The 26,916-nt window shown below is 36.3% G+C and overlaps 1 protein-coding gene across 5 annotated transcripts in view; it reads left to right on the plus strand.

Moving 5' to 3' along the window:
• The first annotated feature begins 218 nt into the window (after window positions 1–218).
• The window catches only part of CCDC152 (coiled-coil domain containing 152), a 30,900-nt gene continuing 4,202 nt past the window's right edge, over window positions 219–26,916 (plus strand). Inside the window, exons 1-6 of one of the 5 annotated variants that reach the window (XM_040496331.1) lie at window positions 219–477; window positions 945–2,636; window positions 4,819–4,924; window positions 11,502–11,570; window positions 23,612–23,676; window positions 25,518–25,620. In XM_040496331.1, the coding sequence (XP_040352265.1) occupies window positions 2,550–2,636; window positions 4,819–4,924; window positions 11,502–11,570; window positions 23,612–23,676; window positions 25,518–25,620 (430 nt within the window). In that variant the 5' untranslated portion in view covers window positions 219–477; window positions 945–2,549. The other 4 variants (XM_040496349.1, XM_040496357.1, XM_040496340.1 and 1 more) reach the window with 4 other exon arrangements.

Below are 26,916 nucleotides of genomic sequence, written 5' to 3' on the forward strand. Positions count from 1 at the left end.
AGATCATCTCCATCAGCTGACTCTGGACTGCACAGACTGATTATATTCATGCTTTCATCTCCATCACCTAGCACAGTCTCTTCGTACATTATAAGCCTATTTCATAAGTTACTCAAATAAATATGGATTATTAATTCAATGATGCTGACTCACTGCTCCAAACGTAAAACCAATGTGATTTATTCTTTGGTTAGGGAAATAATTAGGAATCTGGCAGGCACTGGATGTTGGGTCATGTCCCAGAAACCAGAAAAAAATATCTAAGAAGCACCAGATGCTGAGGCGAGCAAAGGCCAAGGAGGAAGGGACCACCGGAGGTGGAAAACTGGCGGCCCAGGTCGGGGCCGGGAGAAGGGCGGGCCTATTGTTGGGGGAACTTGCTTCCGGGGAGGGGACAGCAGTGCGGGGCGGACCAGCACCCGGAAGTGGTGACGCGGGAGACTGTGGGGAACTGTGAGGATCTGTGAGCGGCGTCAGGTACGCTCCAGGCTTTTTGTCCCCGGGTTCGAAATTCCCACTTTAGCCTTGGAAATTCTTTTCTTCACACCTCCTCACGTCTCCTAAGCCATCCACTCCCGTCAGGCCTGGTGCGCCGAGTCCTGCAGTAGAGTTGGGTCCCTCTGGTCCCCGGCACGCGGGGGGAGGGAGCGGGAGCCCCGGGCCTCGGGACCGAGCGTGCGTTCACCGAGCGCAGCAGGGAGGGGAGAGGAGGAGCCCCACCCCCACCCCCAGTCTGTCCTCGGGCCCCGCACGGGCCCCGCCGAACCGGGGAGGGGGAGAGACGGAGCTGAGGCCCAGATGCTGGTTGGCATAAGAGCCAGGGAGAAAACGGCGCTGTCACCCACCTGAGGGGGGTGGTTGCTGCTGGGCCGGAAGGTCACAAGTCAGTGCCTGCTTCTCACCGATGAACTTGACCGGCACTGAATCACCAGCTTGTTTCCTAGTTTCACGGGCAAGAAGGCCACAGCCACTGAAGAGATGTTGATGGAGGAAATTGGGGGGTACCGTGAAGACACCTAGAAATGGATTGGATGGCTTTTCAGCCTGTGTGACAAACTCCTACACCGGGCGGAACGGCATGCGATAACAGCCAGTGGAGTATTAGCGATGGTTTTAAAAAGAAAAACACTCCCAGAGTCTCATTAGAACAGAGGCGTTTGGGAGGAAAATCAAGCTGAAATTAAAATGAATTTAATTCAAGAGCTGGGATCTGAGAACTGTAGTAAAACCTTTTTATTTAAAATATTAGGAACTAAAAAGAAAAATGTTGGGGGGGGGAAACGGGGGAAAGTTTTGCATTAACTACCTCAGATTATCCTATAGTTCTATTAAAGAGTAACAGTTATCAAATACTGATGATTGTTAAGCTTTACCCCAAAAAAGAATTTTGCTGTATTTATTATGGGGTGCTAATTACAATTATTTTCCTGCCTTAAAGATCAAGTTATAATTTTTAAAGGGATTTTTATATAGTTTTACTTGAATAATAATTCAGTAAGCTGAAAATGCACAGCTAAAATTCTTTCATTTAAAAACCACTAATAGTTGTCAGATGTCATATATTTGATTTAACGTCCAATCAAAAAGAGGAAGGAAACGAGATTTGTGAAGTAACAAATTGTCAAAGCAATGTCTGTTGTGTTGTACTTCATTTGAAACAATAATATGACCCGTAAAATTACTTTAGGAATTTTATTTACCTTTTACTTTGGACTAGTTTCCATTACCACTTTCACATACCAGGCATTGGCATATGCTCTTTCCTTAATCCAGAATGCCTAAATTTCAAATTTGTATTTTCTCCTTGCACTTTGCTTGTGAAAAGTCTAAAGTGTCTCATATTTTTAGATTGTATTAATCCTAATTCTTCTAAACACTCTCCCATCCCCAAGTGTAAATGCTAGCCGTTTTGTGAAAGTCCATTTCTTCATCCTAACTGGATGAGTGTACCTCTGGCATAATGTAGAATTTCTTATGATTGGTTCCATAGGACTAAAACTAAAACTCATTCTTTGCAGTTAGCTGGTTATACCCAAAGGAATTTGAGGGGCAGGGGGACACAATTCAGTCCATGGCAATAAGCACACTACCAGGAAATACAGCAAAAAATACTCATAGCATGATAGTTATGAAATATTTTAAACACCGTACATTGAGAATACCTATATTTAAAAGTCACACATCAGATTTAGCAGTACACCAGATTTTGAGTCCTGTCATACTGATGGCAGGAAGATGAGTTGAACAATGGAATAGTTTTTTGTGTAACAGGGACAAATAATTTCTACATATGCACATAACATTGCACTAATTTTAGATTTGTTTAGAGAAAACTTGGGTGGCATGCAGAAGAATGGAGAAGCCTTAATGCTTTTGACTATTATTAATAATGTGTATAGCAAAAATTTTCCACATGCTGTGGAGCTCAAGTAGGTGCTCTATGCGTGGAGTATAGAAACGTTAGTATTTGACTTATTGTCACTATTGTACAGGTTTTGTTTACTTCTTCATCTATTTTTTAACCCTATTTACTCTTTACTAGTTTAGACATGAGTCAAAGCAGCGAAGGATGTATGAAAAAGATTAGCGGTGTGAATCTTGACAAGCTTATAAGTGATTTCTCACAGATAGAAAAGGTATGTAAAGATATAAAACAGTTGTAGTAGAAAAACTATATATAGTATAAAAGCATATAGTATAAAATTTATAGTATAAAAGGGAAATAGATTTTGCCAGTGGAAGAATTCGGGAAGCAAAGAAAAATGTACCAAAAAATAAGCAAAGTAAAGACAATGGAAATATATTTTTGCTAAGTCCTTTCTCATTTTTAAAATCCATATTTAAAATATATTTCATTTTGGATCATTTGTACTAATACATCAAAATGTTTCTGGGACAAGGAAATAGTTGATATACTTTGGCTAAAGTTAAAAGGAAAATACATACTTAAATGTTCAAAATGTCCATAAACTCAGGAATGGTTTAATAAGAATTGAAATAAAATAAACTCAATCCTCAGTCTCTTACCATTATGACTAACTCTAATTTTTTTTTTTTTTACTCTTTTCCTCTGCTGTTCCTTTTTCCTTCTCTGTTGCCTAAAAACAGATGTATTTGAAGTTCCTCTCCCCAAATCTAGACAAATTACATGATAGACCAAACCCACAAGTATATATTGGGTTTTTTTCCCCCTTGTCTGCCTTGGAGAGGAGTAAGAATAGTTGTTGAGAAGATATAGGTGAATAAATGAAAGATTTGGGGAGTGGATTTTTGAAGCAAGGGTGGGAAAGAGAATAATGCCTACCTCTATTTTCTCTCTTTATCATTCTTCTCTATTCCTTCTTTTCCTCTGCACAGTCTGGTATGTCCATAATAAAGGAATTTTCATGACAATGGGTATTTTGAGATAGCATTATGAGCTTTTTTTTAAGTAGGCTTCACACCCCTGCAGACCCCAATGCAGGACTTGAACTCATGATCCAGAGATCAAGACCTGAGCTGGGGTCAAGAGTCAGACATTTAACTGACTGAGCCACCCAGGTGCCCCACGTTATGAACTTCTTTAAACAATGAACTTGAGTTTTCTTAACCAAGTGATTCTTACTAAAACAAGAGAGAATAGAGAAAGAAAGAAGAAGCACTGTTCGTGGGAGAGGAATTGGTGCAAAATTTTTGGAGATTATTTAGAAATATCTGTCATATCCTTAAATATTTTAAATAAGAAATATTGATTTTTTGATGTGATAAAGTATTGTGATTGTATTTTTAAGAATCTTACCTGTTAGAGATACGTATAGATGGTGATATTTGTGGATGAAATAATATAATGTCAGGGAGTTGCTTTAAGATAAATTCAGAGGCAGAGAGAATGGGGAAGTGGGTAGAGATATAGATGATACAATGAATTGAGGATTTTTGAAGCTGTCTGAAGGGTATATGTCAGCTATTACACTGTACACAAAGATACCAAAAAGGTATGTTGAAGGTTTATTCATTATTTGTAATAGCAAAAAAAAAGTGAAAACAACACAAATTATCCTCAGTAAGGGGACTAGTTAAATAAATTACAGTATATTCATAAGTGAAACTCAATGCAGGTCTTAAAAAGAACGAAGTAGACCTAAATGTGCTTGTATGGACATCATCTCCAAGATAATAGTTCTAAGTGGAACATCCAAGGTGCAGAACAGAGTATAATATGATCCTTTCCTATAGTTGTATAGTTAATCATAAAATATTTTGGAAATATGTATAAGGAATTGTTAACCATAGGACTGAGGGTTGAATAGTTGGAAAGAAGGGGATTCCAAGTTAGCTCATATTCTTACTTTTCATAACTTTTTATAACTGTTAGTCTGTTTTAATTTTTTGCCATGTTACTTTTAAAATTAGATAAATGATGGGACGCCTGGGTGGCGCAGTCGGTTAAGCGTCCGACTTCAGCCAGGTCACGATCTCGCGGTCCGTTGAGTTCGAGCCCCGCGTCAGGCTCTGGGCTGATGGCTCGGAGCCTGGAGTCTGCTTCTGATTCTGTGTCTCCGTCTCTCTCTGCCCCTCCCCCGTTCATGCTCTGTCTCTGTCTGTCCCAAAAATAAAAAAATAAATAAATAAACTTTAAAAAAATAAAAAATAAAAAATAAATAAAATTAGATAAATGAGGAAGTTGGCTTACATAAAACATATGCCAGACTTAATTATTAGACTTTCAGGTATTAAGTGGTTTGTATTTTCGTTAGTCTTCATATCATTAGGTAAAAAAAAATAAAATAAAAATAGCGACATTCCTTGCTTTGGTAATATATATTGTTTCTTCTACAGAAAATGATAGAAACCAGTGGAAAGAATAATATACTGGATATGCAGTTGGAAAAAACTAACTATTTGTTAAAAGTAACGCAAACAAAGGAGGTTTCAATTAAAAAAGGTTAGTTCTTTACTGCCTGAAGAAATACAAAATCTCATAAGGGTATTTTTTGGTACCACAACAATTAATATTATACCATACATTTGTAAAATATTTTAAATTCACATAGAACTTTCCGAGCTATCATTTCATTTTATCTTTTATAGCCCTGATACATAGGATTGGTATTACTAAGCCACCTCAATAATGAAGAAACATAGGATGAGAAAAATTAAATAATCTGTTGGAGACCACTAAACCAAGAAATGGCAAGTCCAAGCCTTCAAAACCATGGGAAAAAATAACAGTTGAATTCCTGTCTCACAATTACACCAAAAGAAATTTCAGATGGGTCAAAAATTTTAGTGCCAAAAATGGGCTGTTCTAGTCCAAAGCTCTCCCCTTACTTCTGGGACAACCAGGCCATGTGTGCCTCTCAGCTCCCAGCAACCAATTGTCCTCCCGGCTGTGTCCCTGGTCTTGGTCCATCCTTTGCAGGCCCACTAGCCTGCAGGGAACCTGAAAACCCAGGCTCTTTGCAGGGCAAGGTGCTGCTCTTTGAGAATGCCAACTTGCTTTGAGGCACAGTGGTCTGGGATTACACCCAGGTAAGTGAGCTTCAGCTGCACCTGCAGCCCTCAAGGCCCAGTAGTGCTTGGCTTCACTGTGCAACCAGTTCAGGGTATCTGGAGAACTCAAGAGAGCCAGAATTCCCTCATGTTCACATGGAACTATGAGAAGTTCCTGGTATGCCCCCAACAGTCTGTGCCTGACATTGAAGCCCTGCTGTACTGGAGCCCATCTGTGCCTTGGGTGCCCTTTGTACCACTGCTGGCAGGGCCGGGTGGTCACAGTGCTGTCCTCTGGGGAGGTTTCATCCATGATGGAGTTTTCTCTAAATTTTCGTGGAGGAATGCTTGATGTTTAGGAATGTTCCCCAGGATAGTTGCTGATCCTGTTCATCCCAACACCCTTTTCCCAGACCAACACTCCTCACTAATAAAGTGCCCTGTGTCAGGAGGGAAAGGAGAGAAAGCCATATGTATGTGCCCTTGACGTGGTGTGATGAAAATGGCACTTCACCTCTATGATCTTCCTCCTAAAGACCCATAACCCCATCTAACCATGAGATAAGCGTCAGACAAATCCCCAAAAAGGGCTTTTCCACAAAATACCTGACCAGCACTCTGCAAAACTGTCAAGGTCATCAAACACAAGAAAACGCTGAGAAACTAGCACAGCCAAGAGGACATTAAGAAGACATGATGAGTAAATGCAATATGGTATTGTGGATGGGATCCTAGAACAGAAAAAACATAAGGTAAAAACTAAGAAAATCTGAATAAAGTATAGATCTTAGTTAATAATAATGCATCAACATTGGTTCATTAATTGTAACAAACATCTCATACTAATGTTAGGTATTAATAACAGGGGAAACTGGGTGTAGGATATTTGGCAACTCTAATACCTTCCTGATTTTTCTGTACATCTAAAACTATGCCAACAAATAAAGTTAATTAAAGGTGAAAAAAATGAAACCACCCCAAAAAATAGAATAGAATATGGGTTTTTGTGGGGGTTTTTGTGTGTTTGTTTTTTAGTACGGAGAAGGCCTTTCCGCGTGTGACATCCATCAGTAGGCTTCTGGTTAAATTATGGCAGCTGATAAAAAGTAGTTCTATATGATACAGAATAATCTCCAAGATACCATAAATGAAAACAACAGTGTTCACAACCATCTATCATTTTTATAAAAATATCTTTGTACACACAGAAAACCCTCTCCCTGATACATTTGTATATCTCTGGAAAGATAAACAGCCTCAGTATCCTGGTAACAGTGCTTGCTTTGGGGGAAGGGAAACTGGTTAGTCTAGAGGCTGAAACTGGAGAGATAATCATTTTTTACTATACTAGTATTTCGTGTGTATTTATCATTTGAAAAAATAATTAAATACTTTTTTAAAATCCAGCTCTACTTATTCTAAATCTAATGGCCTTTTTACTGGATAATACGCAGCAGAAGTAAAAGAACTAGTAGGAATAAGTTTGTAGAGTCAAGTGTGTACCAACTGACCTAGAGAGGAATAGCAAACTACATATATGATTCGATTTGTTCAACAATAAAGAATGAGGTCATGACATTATATTTTCTACATTGGATACCAGATAAAGAATTTCTGTGCCAGTTGAAGATGATAATGTTAGTATTAATGGCCAAGTACTTTTCATACATAATTGTATTCAACATTTCCAAGTGCTTTGTGAAATAGATATTAATGTTCAAATTGCTAGTTAATGGCAGAGCCTAAATTGAGCTCAAAACCACCATTTATTTACTAAATTATACAGTATTAAGAAGTAGCTTAGGGGCACCTGGATGGCTCAGTCGGTTGAGCCGTCAACTTTGGCTCAGGTCATGATCTCGTAGTTTGTGAGTTCGAGCCCCACGTCAGGCTCTGTGCTGACAGCTTGGAGCCTGGAGCCTGCTTCGAATTCTGTGTCTCCCTCTCTCTGCCCCTCCCCTGCTCATGCTCTGTCTCTCTAAAATAAATAAATGTTAAAAAAAATTTTTTTTAAAGAAGTAGCTTAATATTCTGAGCTCTAGCTTTTAAGAAGCATTGGATAGGATAGTATTCATTCTAAAATCCAACAGAAATGATAATGTGGATAAAGGTTTGCAAAGAAAATTAAAAGCCATTATTCTAAAATAAGGAATGGTATTCTACCTTATGAACAATTTTTTTATTGAGCCATTTTCCTTTGGGAAAAAAAAAAGTGTTGAGACAGCCACCTTGTGTTCATATTTTGAAAATACACATTTTTTAAAAAATTCAGTATACTTTCAGTTTCAGGGCTCTGTTTTCAATTTGCTGATTACAGTTGACCCTTGAACAACACGAGTTTGAACTGCATGAATTCACTTACATGTGCATGTTTTTTTTGATAAAGACAGTACAATACTATAAATGTGTTTGCTCTTCCTTGTGATTTTCCTAATAACATTTTCTTTTCTCTAGCTTACTTTATTATAGGAATATAGGCTATAATACATAAAACACAAAATATGTGTTAATGACTTCATGTTATCAGTAAGGTTCTGGCCAATAGTAGGCTATTAGTAGTTAAGTTTTGGAACTTTTTTTTTGTTTAAAGTAAACTCTACATTCAATGTGAGGCTCGAACTCACAATCCCAAGATCAAGAGTCACATGCTCTACCAACTGAGTCAGCCAGATGCCCCAGTAATTCACTTTTTGAAGTCAAACGTCACACTCAGATTTTTTTTTCAATTTTTTTAATGTTTATTCATTTTTGAGAAACAGAGAGAGACAGAATGCGAACAGGGGAGGGGCAGAGAGAGAGGGAGACATAGAATCTGAAGCAGTCTCCAGGCTCTGAGCTGTCAGCACAGAGCCCCACGCGGGGCTCGAACTCACAAACCGCGAGATTATGACCTGAGCCGAAATTGGACATTTAACCGACTGAGCCATCCAAGCACATCCACACTCAGATTTTCAACTGCACAGGAATCAGCACCTCTAAACACCCATGTTGTTCAAGAGTCAACTGTACTGAAATAGCTTCAGCTATCTATTTATTCCTCTAAAAGGCACAAAGAGAAGTGATGGCAGAGTCTATGTCTCCTTAATTTTTTTAAGATTTTATTTTTAAGTAAGCTCTACACCCAATGTGGGGCTCAAACTCACAACCTTAAGATCAAGAGTCGCACACTCCACCGACTGTGCCAGCTACGTGCCCCCTTAATTTTTTAATTATAGCAGCTAACACAGTAACATATATGAAGTAGGCAATGTCAAGTGTGATTTAACCATCAATCTATTACTAGGAAATAGTAAAAGAGAAAAAATGGAGGATGGTGGGAACTTTGAGTGGGTGGTGGGAGGTGGTAGAGGGGGTACAAGGAAGAGTGAAAAACCACAACAGAAGAACCTTATATCTGCATAAAGCTTTTAACTTCTGCAAAGTACTTTCATTTCTATTAGCATAGTTGAAGAAAGTACTGGAGACTGAGTGTAGGACCTCTAACCGAAAGGCAAAATTTTGCTTTTTCCCTTCACAGTATGGGTTCTTTCCTTTAGTCAATAAATAGAAATACTATTGAATACCTATGAAATAGCCACCATATTAGAAGCAATAAATATCAAAATTGATAAGATATGATCTTTACCTGAAAGAGTTCACCATCTAGTAGGAGGAACCACAAATAAATGAAATGTGATAAAAGGAGAAAAGAGATATATACAAATTGTTGAGAGACAGAGGAGAGAAATAACAACAATAACAATATTGAACATTTGTGAGTAAATTTAGAGAGTACTATTTTCTCATTTGGTTGTCAGATTAGTCTTATATATGAGAATAGTCTTATATGTGAAGGAGGATAGGTATTACCCATACTTTTATTTTGCATATGGAGAATCTAAAGCTCAAAAAGCTTGTCCAGGGTGTCATAGCTAGAGAGTGGAGAGGAAACTCTATTCTATTTCCTTGGACTCCAAGTTTCATGGTTTCATCACTATATCCTATAATTCCCCAGGAGGTATTAAATAGCAGATTAAGAGCAGGATTTGAAATGAGAAAAACATATGCTCAAGTCCATACCTTCCACTTATTAACTCTAAAATCCTGGGCAAGTAACCAAACCTCTATGGATGACCATCTCTTTGTAAAATCAGGATAATACCAACTTCTCAGTATCATTTTGAAAACTAATTGGGGTAATGTTTATAATGCACTTAGTGTAATACCTGGCAGAGTAAACAATCAATGGTATTATTATACACAGGTAACTTTTTATTAGATGCAAATATGGTATTTAATATTTAACCATCAAAACAGATGCCCAACTAGAATGGAAGTTAGTATGTCATACCAGTGCATACTGGCTGAATATTGGTCTTGGGCCTCTAAAACCTAATGAAAGAGAATAAGGCGCAATATTTATTAGTTGTTAAGTCAACTACATAAAGGTGAAATTGTCCTATTGAAAAAAAAAGGTGAAATTTTCCTTAAACTTTAGGAGTTTTAATATTTGAAAAATATTGTTATTCTTTTATGAAGCCTTCATCACTGTATATTTAGCTAGTATAATTGTAAACTTAAACTAGTGCAACCTGTTCTCCCTAACCTTATAGTAAAAATGTGATAGCAATAACGATCAGAGTCTCTGATTCTGTTCTTGTCCTCTTTCCAGGGCGTCCAACCTACTCATATTACTCTAAAGGACCGCTCCTGGACTGGTCTTTGTGGTAGTAAAGTAGCTAAATCACAGACGTGTTGTTGGACTGCTGGGGTTCAAGCTGTAGCTCTACCACTTACTAAGTAGTGGTAATTAGTGGCAATTCACTAAACTTCTATGTGTCAGCTTCCTCATATTTAAATGAGACAAATACTAGGACCTACCTCATAGGGTTAAGAGGGCTAAATTATTCAATATTTGCAAAGCACTTAGAATAGCAATATAATATATATTATTTTCAGACAGTTTTTCCACTTACCCCTTTCTTGCTTCAGTTTACTATTATATTACCTGTCTATCAATCAATCAATCAATCAGCAAATATTTATGGAGTGCCTGCTATGGATCACAACTGCTCTAGAGAAATGGTGAACAAAACAAAATAGTCCCTGATCTCCTACAGCTTACAGCCAAGTGGACTGCTTGAAATTACAGAAGTGTCCATGTCTGTTGCTACCCATAAAAGGTTTAGCTTTTTCTAGTTATAACCAGCTTATATTCACATGTCAGGGTATGAATGCTTGCAATGAACACTCCATCTCCCATTGTGGCAGAAGTCATTAGTACCAAAGTTGCTAATTCCTTGTAACTCAGCACATTGAGTTTTTACCTCTTTGCCCCGGGACTTAGGCATGAGTACTAAGAGGACAGGTTGGAGGACAGTGAGGAAGAAAAACATTATCTTCTCCCAAATGACACCTCACCAACTCTGGCTCTCGATCTTAACAAAATTTAGGGTACCTTGACTCTCTTTCCTTGAGATGTTCTTTCATGGAAAACTCACATGGATACACCACACATAGTTCCCCAGGCATGTCCAAGTATGCCTTAACTTTAGGGTAGATATTGCTAAAGCACATGGGGTAGGGAATCCCTACTATACTAAATTTATTGTGGTGTGGAAAACTCATTACTAAATCCCAGAATGCATTTGGTTTAAAGGGTAATTAAAAACTACTTATTATATTATTTACTTTGAGATACCTGGCTGCTCCATAAAGATCTCATAATTGTCAGGGCGCCTGGGTGGCTCGGTCGGTTGGGTGTCCGACTTCGGCTCAGGTCATGATCTTACGGTTGGTGAGTTTGAGCCCAGCGTCAGGCTCTGTACTGACAACTCAGAGCCTAGAGCCTGCTTCAGATTCTGTGTCTCCCTCTCTCTCTTTGCCCCTCCCCTGCTCATGCGCTCGCTCTCTCTCTCTCTCTCTCCTCTCAAAAATAAACATTTTTAGAAATCTCATATTGTCAATTATTTTAAGTCTTTCAACTTTGAGAGAATATTTCCAAAATGAAAGAGAATAATTTTCAAATAAATGTGTCTTTCATATTTTAGAATGTTCTGCTCTTCATAATATGATAAAAGGGCTACAGCAGACCATTGAACATCAACATAATTTGAAAGGTAAGTTAGAAAAAAATCTTTGAAAATATGATATATTTGAGTGCCTTTAAAAATAGAGTTTTTACATCACTGACAGTAAGTTTCTTTTAATCTGGTCTTGTTAAACTCATCAGCTAATGCCAAGACTTCTCATTACAAAATAATACGTTCCTAAATTGTTATGAAATAAGAAATACCATGCTGAACAGAATAATTCAGTCATATTCTGACAGGAACATCAGAGGATGTTTTATAATCAGTTATAATAATTCTCTTTATTATTTTCAAAAGTTTAGAAATATATTTGTCTTCAGAAGTACTCTTGGTTTTTCATGATCCTGTGTTCAGTTTTGAAGGGTAGGTATTTCATAGTAGTTACATGATGAATATACTATTCAAACAGCAGTGATAGTTCATTATTTAGTGTTTTATCAGAGACTAAAGGTATGTTTGTGTAAATGAAGCCAGTATATTCAGCTTATTTTATTTTTACTAGTCATGCTAACCCAATAGGCCTATTCATTGACAAAACAGATGAAGCAACCAAGTGTTTGTCCTGAGTTAGCTACAGTGCAGTGTTACTGGGATTTTCCTTTCATATAGGAGACTAGATGAAAATCCCTAGTTCAGAGTCTCTTCCAACATAAAACTCTCATCAAACAAGAATGTTTTTACCTTAGTCTTCTATTGTTATCATAAAGTACTTTTTATATGTAGGTGAAGTATGATAATGATCTTACACACCATTTATTTGCTGTGGCATGTTACTCCTTATTGTCTTTATAATGTTCTGGTATTTATCTTTAAGAATTACTATTCTTCCTTTTCTCCCCATTGTTTTACCTTAAAATATCTCCTCAAGGGTTGATGAAACAAATATAGAAATTGTATTAAAAGACTTTACACTTACATTGTCAAGCAGCATCTGCAGTACAGAAAGGATTCAGCTCTTCTGGAGAGCAAAAGAGTAATATAGAGAACTACACCTTCTCCAGTGCCTTTTCTTTTCTGTGTTTTTACTGTTTGTTTATTTTGAGAGAGAGTGCGAGCAGGGTGGGGACAGAAAGAGGGAGAGAGAGAATCCCAAGCAGGGTCCAATACAGGGCTCCATCCCACAAATGATGAGATCATGACCTGAGCCGAAATCAAGTCGGATACCTAACTGACTGAGCCACCCAGGTGCCTCTCCAATGCCTTTTCTTTTGGCTTAGTCCTGCAGACTTCTGATTCCCTTATGTCCAATAGATGTTCCTTTTTCTTGACTCTAGCTGTCTGCTCACTTTTTTTCAGGGTTTGATCCCCATCCCACACCTGGTCTGGGCTTTCATTTTCCCATCTCAATGCTAATGGTTCAGAACAACTTTTCCCTTCTCTGTGACTAAATACAACACCCAGCTGCATTTAAAAAATTGTGAATGTTCATAATCCTTACAGTCCTCTTATTCTAGGATTCAAATGGTACTTTGATTGAACTCTTCCTAGGATTTTGTTCAAATAAAACATCTACCAGAAATTAAAGTTACTTTGAAGTCTCAGAAAGTTAATGTTTAACATATTCATTACTGAATTATAATTAATTTTTTGTACAAAAGATATTAAATATTGACCAATGGTCAAGAATACAATATTTTCATAGTCATAATATCCTGTCTTTGAAGTAATGTGTGTTTGGAGTTTAGAGTATGGACATGGGTCCTTAGTAGAGTAACTCATCACAGTATATCAAATGATAGGGATTTTTCCTATATCATATTACTATATATTATATACTGGTTTAGGAGAACCCCTATAATACATTGTATTAAAGATAGTTATATTATGCCATCTAACTTATGGTTAGTTACTACCAGGGCAAAGAAAACAAGATTCAGAGATTTTTGTCCATTAGAGGAGAATTCAGGAATTTAATTTAGAAATTCAAACACGTTGGCAGGGTGTCATATGAAGAAAAGAGGGAGACACATGAAATCAACTGCAAACACAGAGCACCTTCAAAATCAGTAGAATTCAAACTCATTTTTTCCAATTATCTCTAAATGATTTCTTGCAATTTCGTATTGCTTTTTTTTCCCTGTTTGAACTGAACTTGAATAATTTGAATTTATTTCGGCCCTTAGACTCTATCAGGGTAGGTTTCCAGGAAGACATCATTATGCATAGTACAACTTTACAAAATTGTAGTAAGCAGAGTGATTTAATCAGAATTGATCACTGACAAGAATGTTTTAAAAAGGACAATAGCACATAGTTGAGTGCTATTTTGTAAAAGAATTATCTGAGAAAGTAAACTAATCAATGACAAGTTACTCCTAAAGAAAAAAGTATTGCTCAAATTAAAAGTAGTTTGAAAAATGTAGAAAAACTTCTTTCAACATGCAGTAATTTGAGATGTTAGCTTCTAGTACATCCTTGGGAAAATGCTATATGTATATAAGTATATTCTGTATGGAGAAATGATCTGCTATGAGAATATACTTCAGAATCTTCATTATTTAAAACTTGCCTCCTTCCAAAAGAGATTTGCTAATGGCACGTTAAAAGGAAGCTAAAGAGCAAAACATATAAACAAGGCCAACTACATAATTTGCAGGGCCCCATGCCAAATGAAAATGTGGGGCCTAATGTGCAAAAGGCAGGAAAAAAGTAACATTAGAAGTTCTAAAATATAGAGCTTTTTTTCTTTCTTCTGTGGTCTCTCTCAACTTGACAGGGTTTTGTATTTGCTGTTAATGTTGCTGTAAGTAAAAAAGAATGAAAAATTTTAATTAGGAACATAAATGTTACCATTCATCTTTATATTGTGCAAATGAATTTTAAATCCAAAGACGTGAGCATTTAACTCCTATGCAGAATCACGAAAGTACATAATTAATACTTCCTAGCTTGCACATGCATATTTGTTTCATTCTTACTAGAATAGTGTAAATGCTACGCAAAACTACCTAAACCATTTATTATTCATTTTACTTCTTTTTTTTTTAATTTTATTTATTTTTGAGAGAGAGAGAGAGAGAGAGAGAGAGAGAGAGAGAGAAACAGAGGATCCAGGCAGGCTCCACGCTGATAGCAGCAAGCCAGGACGCAGAGCTCAAACTCACAAACCTGTGAAATCATGACCTGACCTGAACTCAAACTTTCAACCAACTGAACCACCCAAAAGCCCCTCATTTTACTTCTTGATACCTGCCCTTGCTACCAATACTCTCTACCTACACTTACTAAAGATGGGCTAAAAGGAAAAGGAACTGTGAATTTTCCTATCCTTCTCTTTCCTTTTATGTCTTCATTTTTAGCATAATTATTGGGTTAATAGAGGGAAATAACAGAATTAAGAAAGGACATGGTAGAGTTCCTTGGTCATTCATATTTCTTAGAATGCTACTGCTTTCTTTCTGCATTTGAAGCGAGTTCTAGTGAAAAAGAAAATGAGGCCCCTTGCTTACTTAGTTGCAGATGGAACATGTTTACCTTGTACTTGTATTTTTGAGTCTTGCTGAACTCCCAAGTATCATGAGTCCACCAGAATTCTGTGTTCATGGGGCATTGCAAGTGCCGTGTATGAATGTAGTGGCAAGAAGCAGTAGACACAGATGTTGCTCTTATCTTCTCTGCTCACATGCATGCTCCATTGTCCCACTGGAATTTACTTAAAAATATAAGTTCGAAGACAAAAAGAACTTCAAGACGTTAATGGCAGAATGTTAAAGCAAGCGTTGCACCCTTCCGAGTGCAGGGCCCAACACGGACACACAGATTGCACACTCATAATGCTGGCCCTGCCTGTAATGAATAGGAAGAGAGTTAGGAAAATACTTGGATCAGAAACCTCACTTAAGGAGTAGGTGCTTCAGTATTGCACAAAAGTTAGCTCTAAATTTTCTAGAAACCAAGGCAAAACAAAATAAGAAAAAAAAAATGGTTATATAACTATAAATTTCCCATTTAAAATAAAATAAAATAAAAACATTCAGTTAGTTAAAAGACAAAAACTTTCCCGGGATCTGAGTAAATGCCACTGGAGGACAATCTTAATTTAGGTCAACATAGCATTTCTTTTAAATTTTTTGTAATGTTTATTTTATTTTTGAGAAAGGCAGAGTATGAGCAGAGGAGGCACAGAAAGAGAGAGGGATACACAGAATCTGACACAGGCTCCAGGCTCTGAGCTGTCAGCACAGAGCCCAACGCGGGGCTCGAATCTGTGAACCACGAGATCATGGTCTGAGCCGAAGTCAGACACCTAACCGACTGACCCACCCAGGCGCCCCTAGATCAACATAGCCTTTATTCAGGCAACCAATCAAGTAAGAACTTTGAATGTAAAAATGTCTAGTTCATTATGGAATGAAATTATTAGAAAGCTAAGCAATCTAATCATAAATGATATTTTAAAAACTGGCTGTAAGTGAACAATGAGTATAAAGACAATGTACACTTAAGGACTTCCTCCCAGTTCAGTACTAAAGGAGAATAGCTAATTTTAGAAAAATATACTGCAAAATTATTAGAGTCCAAGAGAATAAGTTGAATTTTGGCTGGGCCAGAGAAGGATTACTTGCCAAATATAAGGACCAGGTGGACTCTACACTGATACAAAATACTATTTGAATTTACAGATACTCTAGCCAGAGCATCAAGAGCCTTACCACCTGAAGAAGTAGCCAGAGTAGGAACCTGTGTCTGAAAATCTAATGTAGAATCTGGTAGGATGACGAAAAAGTAATGGCGCCAACAATAATCCTATGTTGTTTGTATTACAAATGAAAGGCAACATAGAGCCAACTGAAGTGTAACATAAAGTATTAAGGAAGGTTTGTTATTTCTTCGTAGGTGGCTTTAGTTCACAGATAAGTTATATGGTTCTATTTAGCATTTAGCATAATTATAGATGTGCCAAAACCAGATAACATGCAAACAGTATAACGTTTGGATGGGTTGATCAGTTATTCTGGCAGAGGGAAGACTTATCATCATTAAAATGTCAGTTTCCTGAAGTTAATATACACATTTAATGCCATTTTAAGTAAAATTCTAAGTGGGGGTTGGAGGAGATTGTATAAAATAATCTTGAAGCTATTTGATGGAAAAAACAAATAAACAAGAGAACTGTAAAAAACTAAGAAGAATGAAGAGAAAAGGGAGTTTTATTACCAGATAACAACATGCCCTGAAGCTGTTGTAATGAAATCATTATGGTATTGGCATAAAAATGGAAAAATACATCCACAGAAAAAATAGAGAACTGGATTCTAGAAACAGGCCTCAGTATTTTTTAATGTAATAGATGACACAAGAAATATGTCAATTTATTGGGAAAAGAATGGCATCTTAACATATGGTACTGGCACAACTAACTTTCCATCTGGAAGAAAAGAAAGTTGGACTCTTTTCTACCACATTAAAAATAAATTCCAGATGGAGAAAAGACTTCAGTATGAAAAAGAACAATAAAAACTTAAAAGAAAAGTCAGGATATATCATCAGCTGTATCCAGGATGCAACCTAGAGCTAGCTGCAGGGTGTCTTCTTGACCAATCTGGAAACTTCAGATACTATATAAAGAAAAAAAGACCTAACAGACTTTTTTAACAACAACACAACAAAAGTACCACACAACAGCAACAACAACAACAAAACTTTGCATGTTATTTTGTCATGCAAAAGTGAAAAAAAAAACAAGTAATTTATTTCAAAAAGTGTTTTCAAATGCAAATGTAGTTTATATCTACAATCTACAAAGAGCTCTCCATATACAAAGAGATCTACAAATTGACCAGCAGGGATAAATAGAAGTTTTTAAATGAACAAAAGATATGAATAAAATTATGGAAATGTGTATGTGTATACATACATGTGATCCAGAGTTTAATAAGTTCAAGGGAAAAACTGAGAAGGAAACACAATTACGCCAGGGGTGTGGGGTGAGGGGTGAGGAAAAAGGAGAAAAAAAAAAGGGAGAGAAAGAAAGCAGAAAGAAAATGAAAGAGAGAGAAGGGAAGAGTGTCCTAAGGGTAGCTCAGCATCCATGATATGACCCTATGTATATAAAATTATAAAAATGTATTTACATATATGCATAAAAAAATTACAGATTTGAAGGAACATCAATTTTTAGGAAACAAATTTTTTGCAAAGTAATGTATGTAGTACAATTTTATATTGGTAAAAATAAATAAAACCAGTACAAATGTGTGATATGTTTATATATGATTATATAAGCTGGAAGAAAAGTAGGAAAGAAATACAGACCATGCTGCTAACATTGATAACTTTGGTGAGGTAAGTGGAAGGGAAGGTGTGTAGAGATGATTAGCTTCCCCTTACAGATGCTTCACTTGCTAAGACAACCATGTATACTTTTATAAATTAGAAAACATCGGGGTCACCTGAGTGGCCCAGTCAGTTAAGTGTCTGACTTTGGCTTAGGTCACGTTCTTGTGGTTTGTGAGTTTGAGCTCCACGTCAGGCCCTGTGCTGACAGCTCAGAGCCTGCTTCGAATTCTGTGTCTCTCTCTCTCTGCCCTCCCCGACTTGTGCTGTCTCCCTCTCTCTCTGTCCCCCTCTCTCTCAGAAATAAATATTAAAAAACTTTTGAAAAAAGAAAGCATCAAATACCTTTTCTTTCATCTTTCAGTGATGGATGCTTCAGCATTTCCAATAGGTACAAGAGGTATTAGTTGCCTAGTTAGCACAATGTTTTTTTTTTTTACACAGTTCCCAGCCCTTAATTATTGTGACAAAAACAAAACAAAACAAAACAAAACAAAACAAAAACAAAAAAAACAGAAAATCTTAAACTTGAAAATCATACAAAACTGAATGAATGATACTGGAAAGTATAACTCCTTTATTATAGAGTTCAAAATCCTCCAAAATCTCCAGTTTCCTAATTCTAGAATACATATATTCTATTAACAAGTCACATTTCATCTTGGAAACTTTCAGGTTACATGGTTATTAATGTACTGTGTCCCTATGGTTTGAAAATCCCATTAGAATGGGAGTGAGTGGGAGAAACATATCTGAAGTATTTGTTCTAAAGGCAGTAGTATATTTTATAAGTAAGTATTTTAGTTGGAAATATTTTCAAATTATTGGTGCTTTTCATTCAAGGAAATATCAATTTTCCAGCAAAATTTTTATAAACTAAAGCCACCATTCAGATTAAGCTCTTCATTTTAAAATATGACCCTTTAAAATATAACACTTTCTTATCTGTCTGATTACAGCCTTTGAAAGCAAACTGATTTTAGATTTCTACTCTCACTGTAATGTTGTGATTTAATGGATATTTATGCTACTCATCATCTTCCCCTGTAAACATAGTTCTGGATTTTCTCTTTCTGCTCCAAATACTTCTATTCTCCTAATAACCAGGACTCTAAAAGTTTGCAGTTACTATGTACTCTTCCTCTCCAACAATATCAATTTTACATATTCATAACCTCTTACCCATGCTTCTGCGACAGTTTCATATGTAGACTCCATTTCCAAAGTTCCTCTTAACAGTACTATATTGCAAGACAAGCCTTCCTAAAGCATTGTTCATATAACATCTAAAATCTTTAGGGGTGCCTGGGTGGCTCAGTCAGTTAAGCATCTGACTTCGGCTCAGGTCATGATCTCACAGTTTGTGAGTTGGAGCTCCACATTGGGCTCGCTGCTGTCAACATGGAGCCTGCTTTGGATCCTCTGTCCCCCTCTCTCTCTGCCCCTCTCCTGCTCACTCTCTTTTTTTTTTTTCTCTCTCTCTGTCAAAAAAATAAACATTAAAAAAATCTTTAATGGGGCTCCTGGGTGACTCAGTCAGGTAAGCGTCCAACTTCGGCTCAGGTCATGATCTCGCAGTCCATGGGTTCGAGCCCCGCGTCGTGCTCTGTGCTGACAGCTCAGAGCCTGGAGCCTGTTTCAGATTCTGTGTCTCCCTCTCTCTCTGACCCTCCCCCATTCGTGCTCTGTCTCTCTCTGTCTCAAAAATAAACGTTAAAAAAAATTTTTTTTTAATCTTTAATGATTCATTATTGCTGTGACTAGTTATTGATTATGTTATGTTAAGATTGTAGGAGGAAAAGTGTAATAGGATGTTGAGTGGGACTTGTGCTATTAACCTGAAATTACTAACTAGACCACAAGATTTAAAAATAGATATTTCTAAGCTAAATATTTCCGTATTCTAAAGAGAGCTGCTAATATGTTACCAAAAGTTAGGGTGAACCTAGACTCTCTATTATATTAACCCAACTAAAAGGCAAAAAAAATCACACAATTTGCAGAGACAGAGCAGAATCAAACATGGCAGAGATGTTGGAACTATCAGACTGGGAATTTCAAAACTGCTATGATTACTATGTTAAGGACTGTAAGGGATCAAGTAGATAACATGTAAGAGCAAATTGGCAATGTAAGCAGAGAGATGAAATCCTAAGAAAGAAGCAAAAAGGAATGCTAGAGATCAAAAACTCCATAACAGAAAGGAAAAATGCTTTGGGAGGCCTATACACTACAACAAAGTAGAATTTATCTTAAGTATACAAGACTGAGTCAACATTCAAAGCTTCATTAATTTAATCCAGAACACCAACAGATTGAAAAGATGATCATATTAGTAGATGCAGAAAAAGTATTTGACAAAATCCAGCACCCATTCATGATTGAAAATAAAACATCTCAGTAAACTAGGAGTAGAGGGAATGTACTCAACTTGATTTAAAAAGAAAATCTATAAAAGCCTACAACTAACACCATATTTCATGGTGAGAAATTAGAGACTTCCCACTAAGATCAGGAATAAGGCAAGGATATTCCTCTCTCACCACTCCTTTTCAGCATTGTACTAGAAGTTCTAGTACAATAAGACAGTAAGACAAGACAATAAGACAAGAAAAAGAAATAAAAGGTATGCAGATTCAGAAGTAAGAAATAAAACTGTCCTTGTTCATAGATGACATGACTGTCTAGGTAGAAAATTCAGAAGATTTGGGAGGAAAATTACTTGTAATTAATAAGCAATTATAGCGAGGTTGCATGCATTATACAAATTAATACATAAAAGTCAACTGTTTTCCTATATAACAGCAATGAACAAGTGAAATTTGAGAGTAAAAACACAATAACCTCCAAAATTCAATATTTAACTATATGTATAACAAAATATGTTCTAGATCTATATAAGGAAAACTACAAAACTCTGATGAAGTAAATCAAAAAGAACTAAATAAATGAAGAAATAGTCCATGTTTATGGATAGGAAGACCCAATATTGTCAAGATGTCAGTTCTTCCCAACTTGATCTATAAATTCAGTGTGATCCCAATCAAAATCCTAGCATGTTTTTTTGTCTATATTGACAGACAAACTGATTCTAAACAATACAAAGCTATAATTACTGTTATCCAAGTCTAGTGTCTCATTCATCCTTGTCACTGGTCCCCAGTAGTCCCTGAACTTAAGCCCCGGCCTCTATTTCACACTGGTTTTGAATTACAAGTCTTGATGCCAAGTCTACTCCTGGCCTATATTTTAGCTTTGAGCCTTTTATGTCTGGCTTAGGTACAGAGTCTGGCTCTGTTTCAAACCCTCATCACACACTATATCAGGATGGACTCTTTCCTGATCTAATCTAGAGATTACCAAGGTGAGTATAGAAAACTCAAGCACTGCTCCTTCTTAATCATCCCAAGTCAGAAGATAGCTTTGGTTATATACAAAAGATGTCAATTATGGTAGGTCTGAAACAATATGGCAAATTAACGATGCAAAACCATATTTTAATATGTTTCTCTTTTTTTCTTATTTACATTTTACATGAAAAGACATTAAGTAAATATAACAATGCTCTCAATAATGTTGCTGTAAGATAAAACCTTCCTCCCTTTATAGCTTATATATCTAGCTTAGAATATTACTTATCTTCTCTTTTGGCAGTGGTTTTATTTCCATTACCCATCCTGTAATACCAACTATAGTAATTTTCAAATATGGATCAATCCAACCATACACCTGCTTTACTTACAAGGCTGCAATTACTGAAGACTAATGGTAAAAAAAAAACAAACAAAACAAAACATACATTGCAGACCTATGTTAATTTATGAATCTCAGTTTCAATTATACCTTTAATTTATCCTGACTTTTCAAACTTTGCAATCTTCTAGCCCCCAACTTTAAACCTGTTCTTTTCTTTCAACTTACTTTACTTTCTATTTCACAGAAAAAGTGAAAGCTGTCAGACATAAATTATCTCATTTCTTACCACCTAGTACCTCTTCTTCCCACTATACCTCTTCCAAATATATACATACCTGGACATATCCTTACTACCTTCCTCTTTAGCTTAAAAAAAAGAGAGAGAGAAAATCCTTCTTCCTATCCAAAGTTAATTCCTCCACTTGGGTTTAACTCTTGTCTCTCTTCTGGGGTATTGCATCTTCAATTGTCCCTTCTTTTCTGTCTTTCATTTATTTCTACTGTCCATTCCTCTCAGCATTTAAACAACTCACATCTTTCCCATATTTTAAATAAACAAGAAAATAAAGTTTCCTTAACTTTAGGTTGATTCCCTCCAAATGCCCTCACTCTTTCCTTTTACAATCAAACCTCAAGGGAATGGTCTGGTGTACTCACTCTATCCATTGCCTTACCTTTGCCTAGTCTTCAACTTACAACAATTGAGCATTTCCCAAAGTTTTCAGATTCAAAGTTCTTTTACTTGATCTTCTTACTGCTTTTATTGCTACTTATTATGATCCCTTTAACCTCTCTTTTCTCAGTACCACTCTCTCCTGCATCTCTGGACACTTCTCAGCCTCCTTTACAGAATACTCTCCTTTGGCCACCTCTAAATATTTCTCAGCCTACCAGAAATGTTTTCTGGATATCTCAAGCAATCAAATTTAGCAGGTAAAAATCTATAGTCTTCATTTCACTCCTAAAAGTCTTCCTCTTCTAATCTTTCCCAAACTGATGAATATTTTTTTCTTTTTTTTTTTTTTTAATTTTGCTTTGTTTTTTGAGAGAGAGGGATGGGGCGCAAGTGAGTGAGAGGCTCACCTGAAGTGGGTCTCCGGTTTTACCAGAGCTTGAACTCACTGGATATGGGACTCAACTCATGAACCTTGAGGTCGTGTTCTGAACCAAAGTCAGATGTTTAACAACTGAGCCCACCCAGGCACCCAAACATTTTTCAATTACCCAAACCAGAAACCTAGAAAGCAAAAGTTCCCCTTTCCTTTTTGCCTCTGCTATCCAGTCAGTCATAAGTCTCCTGGTAATCTTACCATCTAAATAATTATCTTCATTTTCTTTTATGTCCTGCTGCCACTGACCTAATTGAGGCTCCTGTTATTTCTTACTTGATCTATTTTTACTGATACCCATTCATCTAGGGTCAAAACCTGCCCATTCGTCATCTACACTGCCAGATCATTTTTTCAACATGTAACTAATCATTTCCCTTCACTGTTCAAAGTTCTTTGACTGTAACCTATAAGATAAAATTTAAAGCCATTCATATGCAATATGTCCATCTCCTATTAGGATATGGCTTCAACCTATGTAGCACATCCTCCTCAGAGTTTACATTCCAACAATACTGTATTTGAATTGTAACTTGCCCAAATGTGCTATAGTCACTCAAGCCCAAAGTCTTCTGTGCAGTTTTATGTATGTGAAATGCGTTCCTGCCACCTGGGGTAACCCTTATCATGGAAGTCTTAGTGCAAATGGTTTCTCTTCTGTAAATCCTTTCCTGACTTCAGGCTGAATAAGACTTTTTTTCCACAAGTCCCCATGGTATTTCAGACACACTGCCATTCCAGAGCAATTATCATAGCATATCATAACCACTTACACATCTGTTTTACCGTTTGGCCGTAAGTTCTTTGAAGAGCAATAATTTTGTTTGTTTCAATATTTCCAGCGCCATGCATGCAACCTCGTGTGTAGAAGATGCTGTATGTATGTGTTGAATGCATATATGAAAGGAAACTCAAAATGTTAAATGTATTCCCATGTTAGTTAAAATGTTTTGTGTATTAGGATGCCCTCTGGTTATTTTTACACAGGTGAAAATGAACAACTAAAAAGAAATGCTGATCTTATGAGAGAAAAGCTGAAGTCTCATGAACAAGTGAGTTTATGTATTTTTGTATTCAATCAAATTCCTGTAGAGCATTTGTCTTCTCAAATTAGAAAAAAAGGAGGGTGGTTTTCATTAATAAGGACAGCCAAAATTTGGAAAGGAAATATATATATGTGTATGTGTGTGCCAGAATTTTTAATGAATAAAATTTCTTAAAGAAATAACAGTTTTAAGGACTCTAGTCTCTTTGCAGACTATAACGCACTAAGGTATCACTTATATTACTTTGTCTTCCCACCAAAAAGAGATACAACTATTTTGCTACATATTTTTAAATTATGTTAATAAAACTTTTACTATAGAGTATACTCTGTTCTATTAATTAGCACTTTTAAACTTTTTACCATAAAATAAATGAGTCTTGATCTTTCTGATTTAAGTAACCTTTTGCAATTTTATTGCATCATCCAAACGAAGGGAAGACTTTATGTGGATAACCAATTATTTCTCTCCCCAGGGCTACCATACCCTCTGCTACTTTTTCTTTTCTCCTATAGGAACAGCATACGGCAGCAATTATAGAACAAATAACACAGTGCTTAGAACATAAAAAGTGCTCAGTAAATGTCAGCTCCCACCACCCTTTGGGAGGCTTATTATCATAATTTTTTTCTCCTTTCCCAAGAGCCAACATGTCAAACCTTGGCAGACCTAAGATTTCCAAAACTCAAACTGGATCTGTATCAAGCTTAGAACTTCAAGTTGAAGGATCATTTCCATATTCAATCTGGTTCCTCACTTGAGTTAATTTAAATATGTGTGGAATATATCCCACCCTTTATTTTTCCTTTCCTTTATCCCTTTCCTTTCTTCTTTCCCATTCTTTCCATACCTTTCCTATAAAGCTCAATGATAGATGGTACAGTTAGGGTATCATTGGGGCAGAGAAAAGGGGGAGAAATTTTTACCTTCTTTCTCTTCTAAAATGTCAAGCCATAGAATATTGCTTAGCCTAAGATACTATAGGAATTGGAGACATCATGATGAGTAAAAATAAAGTCCCTGCTTTTATGATGTTTAGAAGCTTTTCTTGAACCTCTTGCCTTCATTAATGTACCTTTCTTAGTATCCTATTTTATTTTTATTCTTGCTGCTTTCCTTTTCTCCTGCCTACATCTTAGGACTGTAAGTGGTTTATGTAGGAACATCCCTCTGGAAAAATTGTAAATTTTATCTTTGGGGGCTTTCTCTTCCAACACCTCTCTGAATGCGACTGTCCACATTAACACAATGATCATTTCTATGCTGCAGCAACCTAAGAAACTAATCTCAGGCACTTGTCAAGCACTTCTCAACTCCCAAATTCATTCTTCTCTAGCCTCCTCCTCATAACACTAACCTTTACCATGGGTAGTGCTTAACTTCCTTCTGGGAATTAGGGCTGTTTATATAATTTTCAGAAACAGAACATCAGGTCACATTCAAAGGAGTCATCCTATGTTAGGTTAAGCTTGCCAGCTATCGAACAGAATGTACTATTAGCTCTAAAGTATAACTTTGGCTTTAATTGACATGTTTTAATGCTATCATGGCATTTATTTATACAGTTACCAAAATACTTTGAGATTATATGATATGTTAAACACTGGTGATGAGTATTCAGGAAGCAAAGATAAGAATACATTGTCTCTGGATGGGCTGTATCTACTTGGACCAGAAATTGTTCCTTCTCAAAGCTGATTATTCAAGCGATAAACAATATCTTTCCTCTCTAGATATGGTTAAATATTAACAATTAATATAAAGTATGAGAATTTCACCTTTCTAATTAGTGGAAAGTTGTGTACATATATTTAAACTGAAGAATTAATATGTATTTTAATCTTTAGGAATATAAGAATAATATTGCCAAACTTATGAGTGAAATGAAAATCAAAGAGGAGGGACATAAAATAGAAATAAGGAAACTTTATCAGGATATGCAGGAAAAAAGTAAGTTTTTATTTTTGACCTACTGAATTCTAAGACATCATAAAATAATTTAAATGCATGTATAAACTTTTTTCAGTAATTGCCCGTATTCTTGAATGAACATTGCCTTGATGCATTTTAATTTGGGTTTTGTACCTTTCAATTTATTTATGTGATATAAATTACAACATTTCTAAGCTGGATTTATGGTTTTTGTACTTAACATTATTTAATATGAAGCAGCTAATGTCCTTATATAAAAATTAATGTGAAATGTATAATACCTTTAATATTTATATACTTGGCATATAGGATATAATTTCAATAATAAAATTTCTTCCTTTATTAAAGCAGGTCTCATGATCTTATGCTGAGAGTTATATGGTTTCATAAAAGTAATAAAAACTTTTCCAAATGAGCCCATACTTATGTACAACATATGTAAAAATTTGCTGAAAATGAATGTCAGAATATAAACCTACATCTACAAAACTGCTAGAAGAAAGCATAGAAGATAATCTTTGTGAACTTGAGTTAGCTACAACTCCTTGGAAAGAATTAAAAAGCACAAACAATGAAGGAAAACATTCTAACTTGAACTTTATCAAAGTTACTAACTTTTGTCCTTCAGCACTGTTAAGTACAAGGCCCTGATCCTGAAGACTGAATATGGCTAAAGTTCACTGGAGAGGATGGAAAAAAAAGAGTCTCTCAGTAGAAAGAAAATAGAAGCCAAGACGTAGAGAGGGGAAGACATAGCACATTCTAGGGAATAATAGTCTATTTCTTACCTCTTCTTTGCACCACACAGAAAGGTTAGCAAGAAAAAAGCCAGCAGCCATGGCTAGGGCTGGATTCTTTGACCCCTTGAATCTTAGGATAAAAAAAAAAAGGGAGGGATTAAAGGTTTCTGAGAAAGTGATGCCCATACTTAGAGGTATGCTTTAGGAAGACTAACCTGGCAACAGTGTATAGGGTGTAGAGACTTGTGATTAAGAGCCTGGACATAGAGTCCAACTGAGGCAAAAATGAGGCTTGAAACTAAGTAAGTAGTGGATTAATCATGGATGGAGACCCCTTATTTGTGGGGCTTGTGGATGAGTTGACTCCTTCTTTTCCCCCTGAAGTCAGAAATGTCCTTGAGACTCCCATACTGGATAATATGGTATCACTAGTAGGAATAGGAAAGATAAGAGCAGAGGAAATTTGATGAAGCATAGAGACATGGTGTGAACATGACAGAGGCCCAATCACGTGGAACAGAGTATAGCGGGGGGTTGATGTAGCTCTAGAATCATCCAGTAATTTGGGACCCCC

Source organism: Herpailurus yagouaroundi, unplaced genomic scaffold, assembly GCF_014898765.1.
Source record: "Herpailurus yagouaroundi ecotype Mexico unplaced genomic scaffold, PumYag 29, whole genome shotgun sequence".
NCBI classification, from domain to species: Eukaryota; Metazoa; Chordata; class Mammalia; order Carnivora; family Felidae; genus Herpailurus; species Herpailurus yagouaroundi.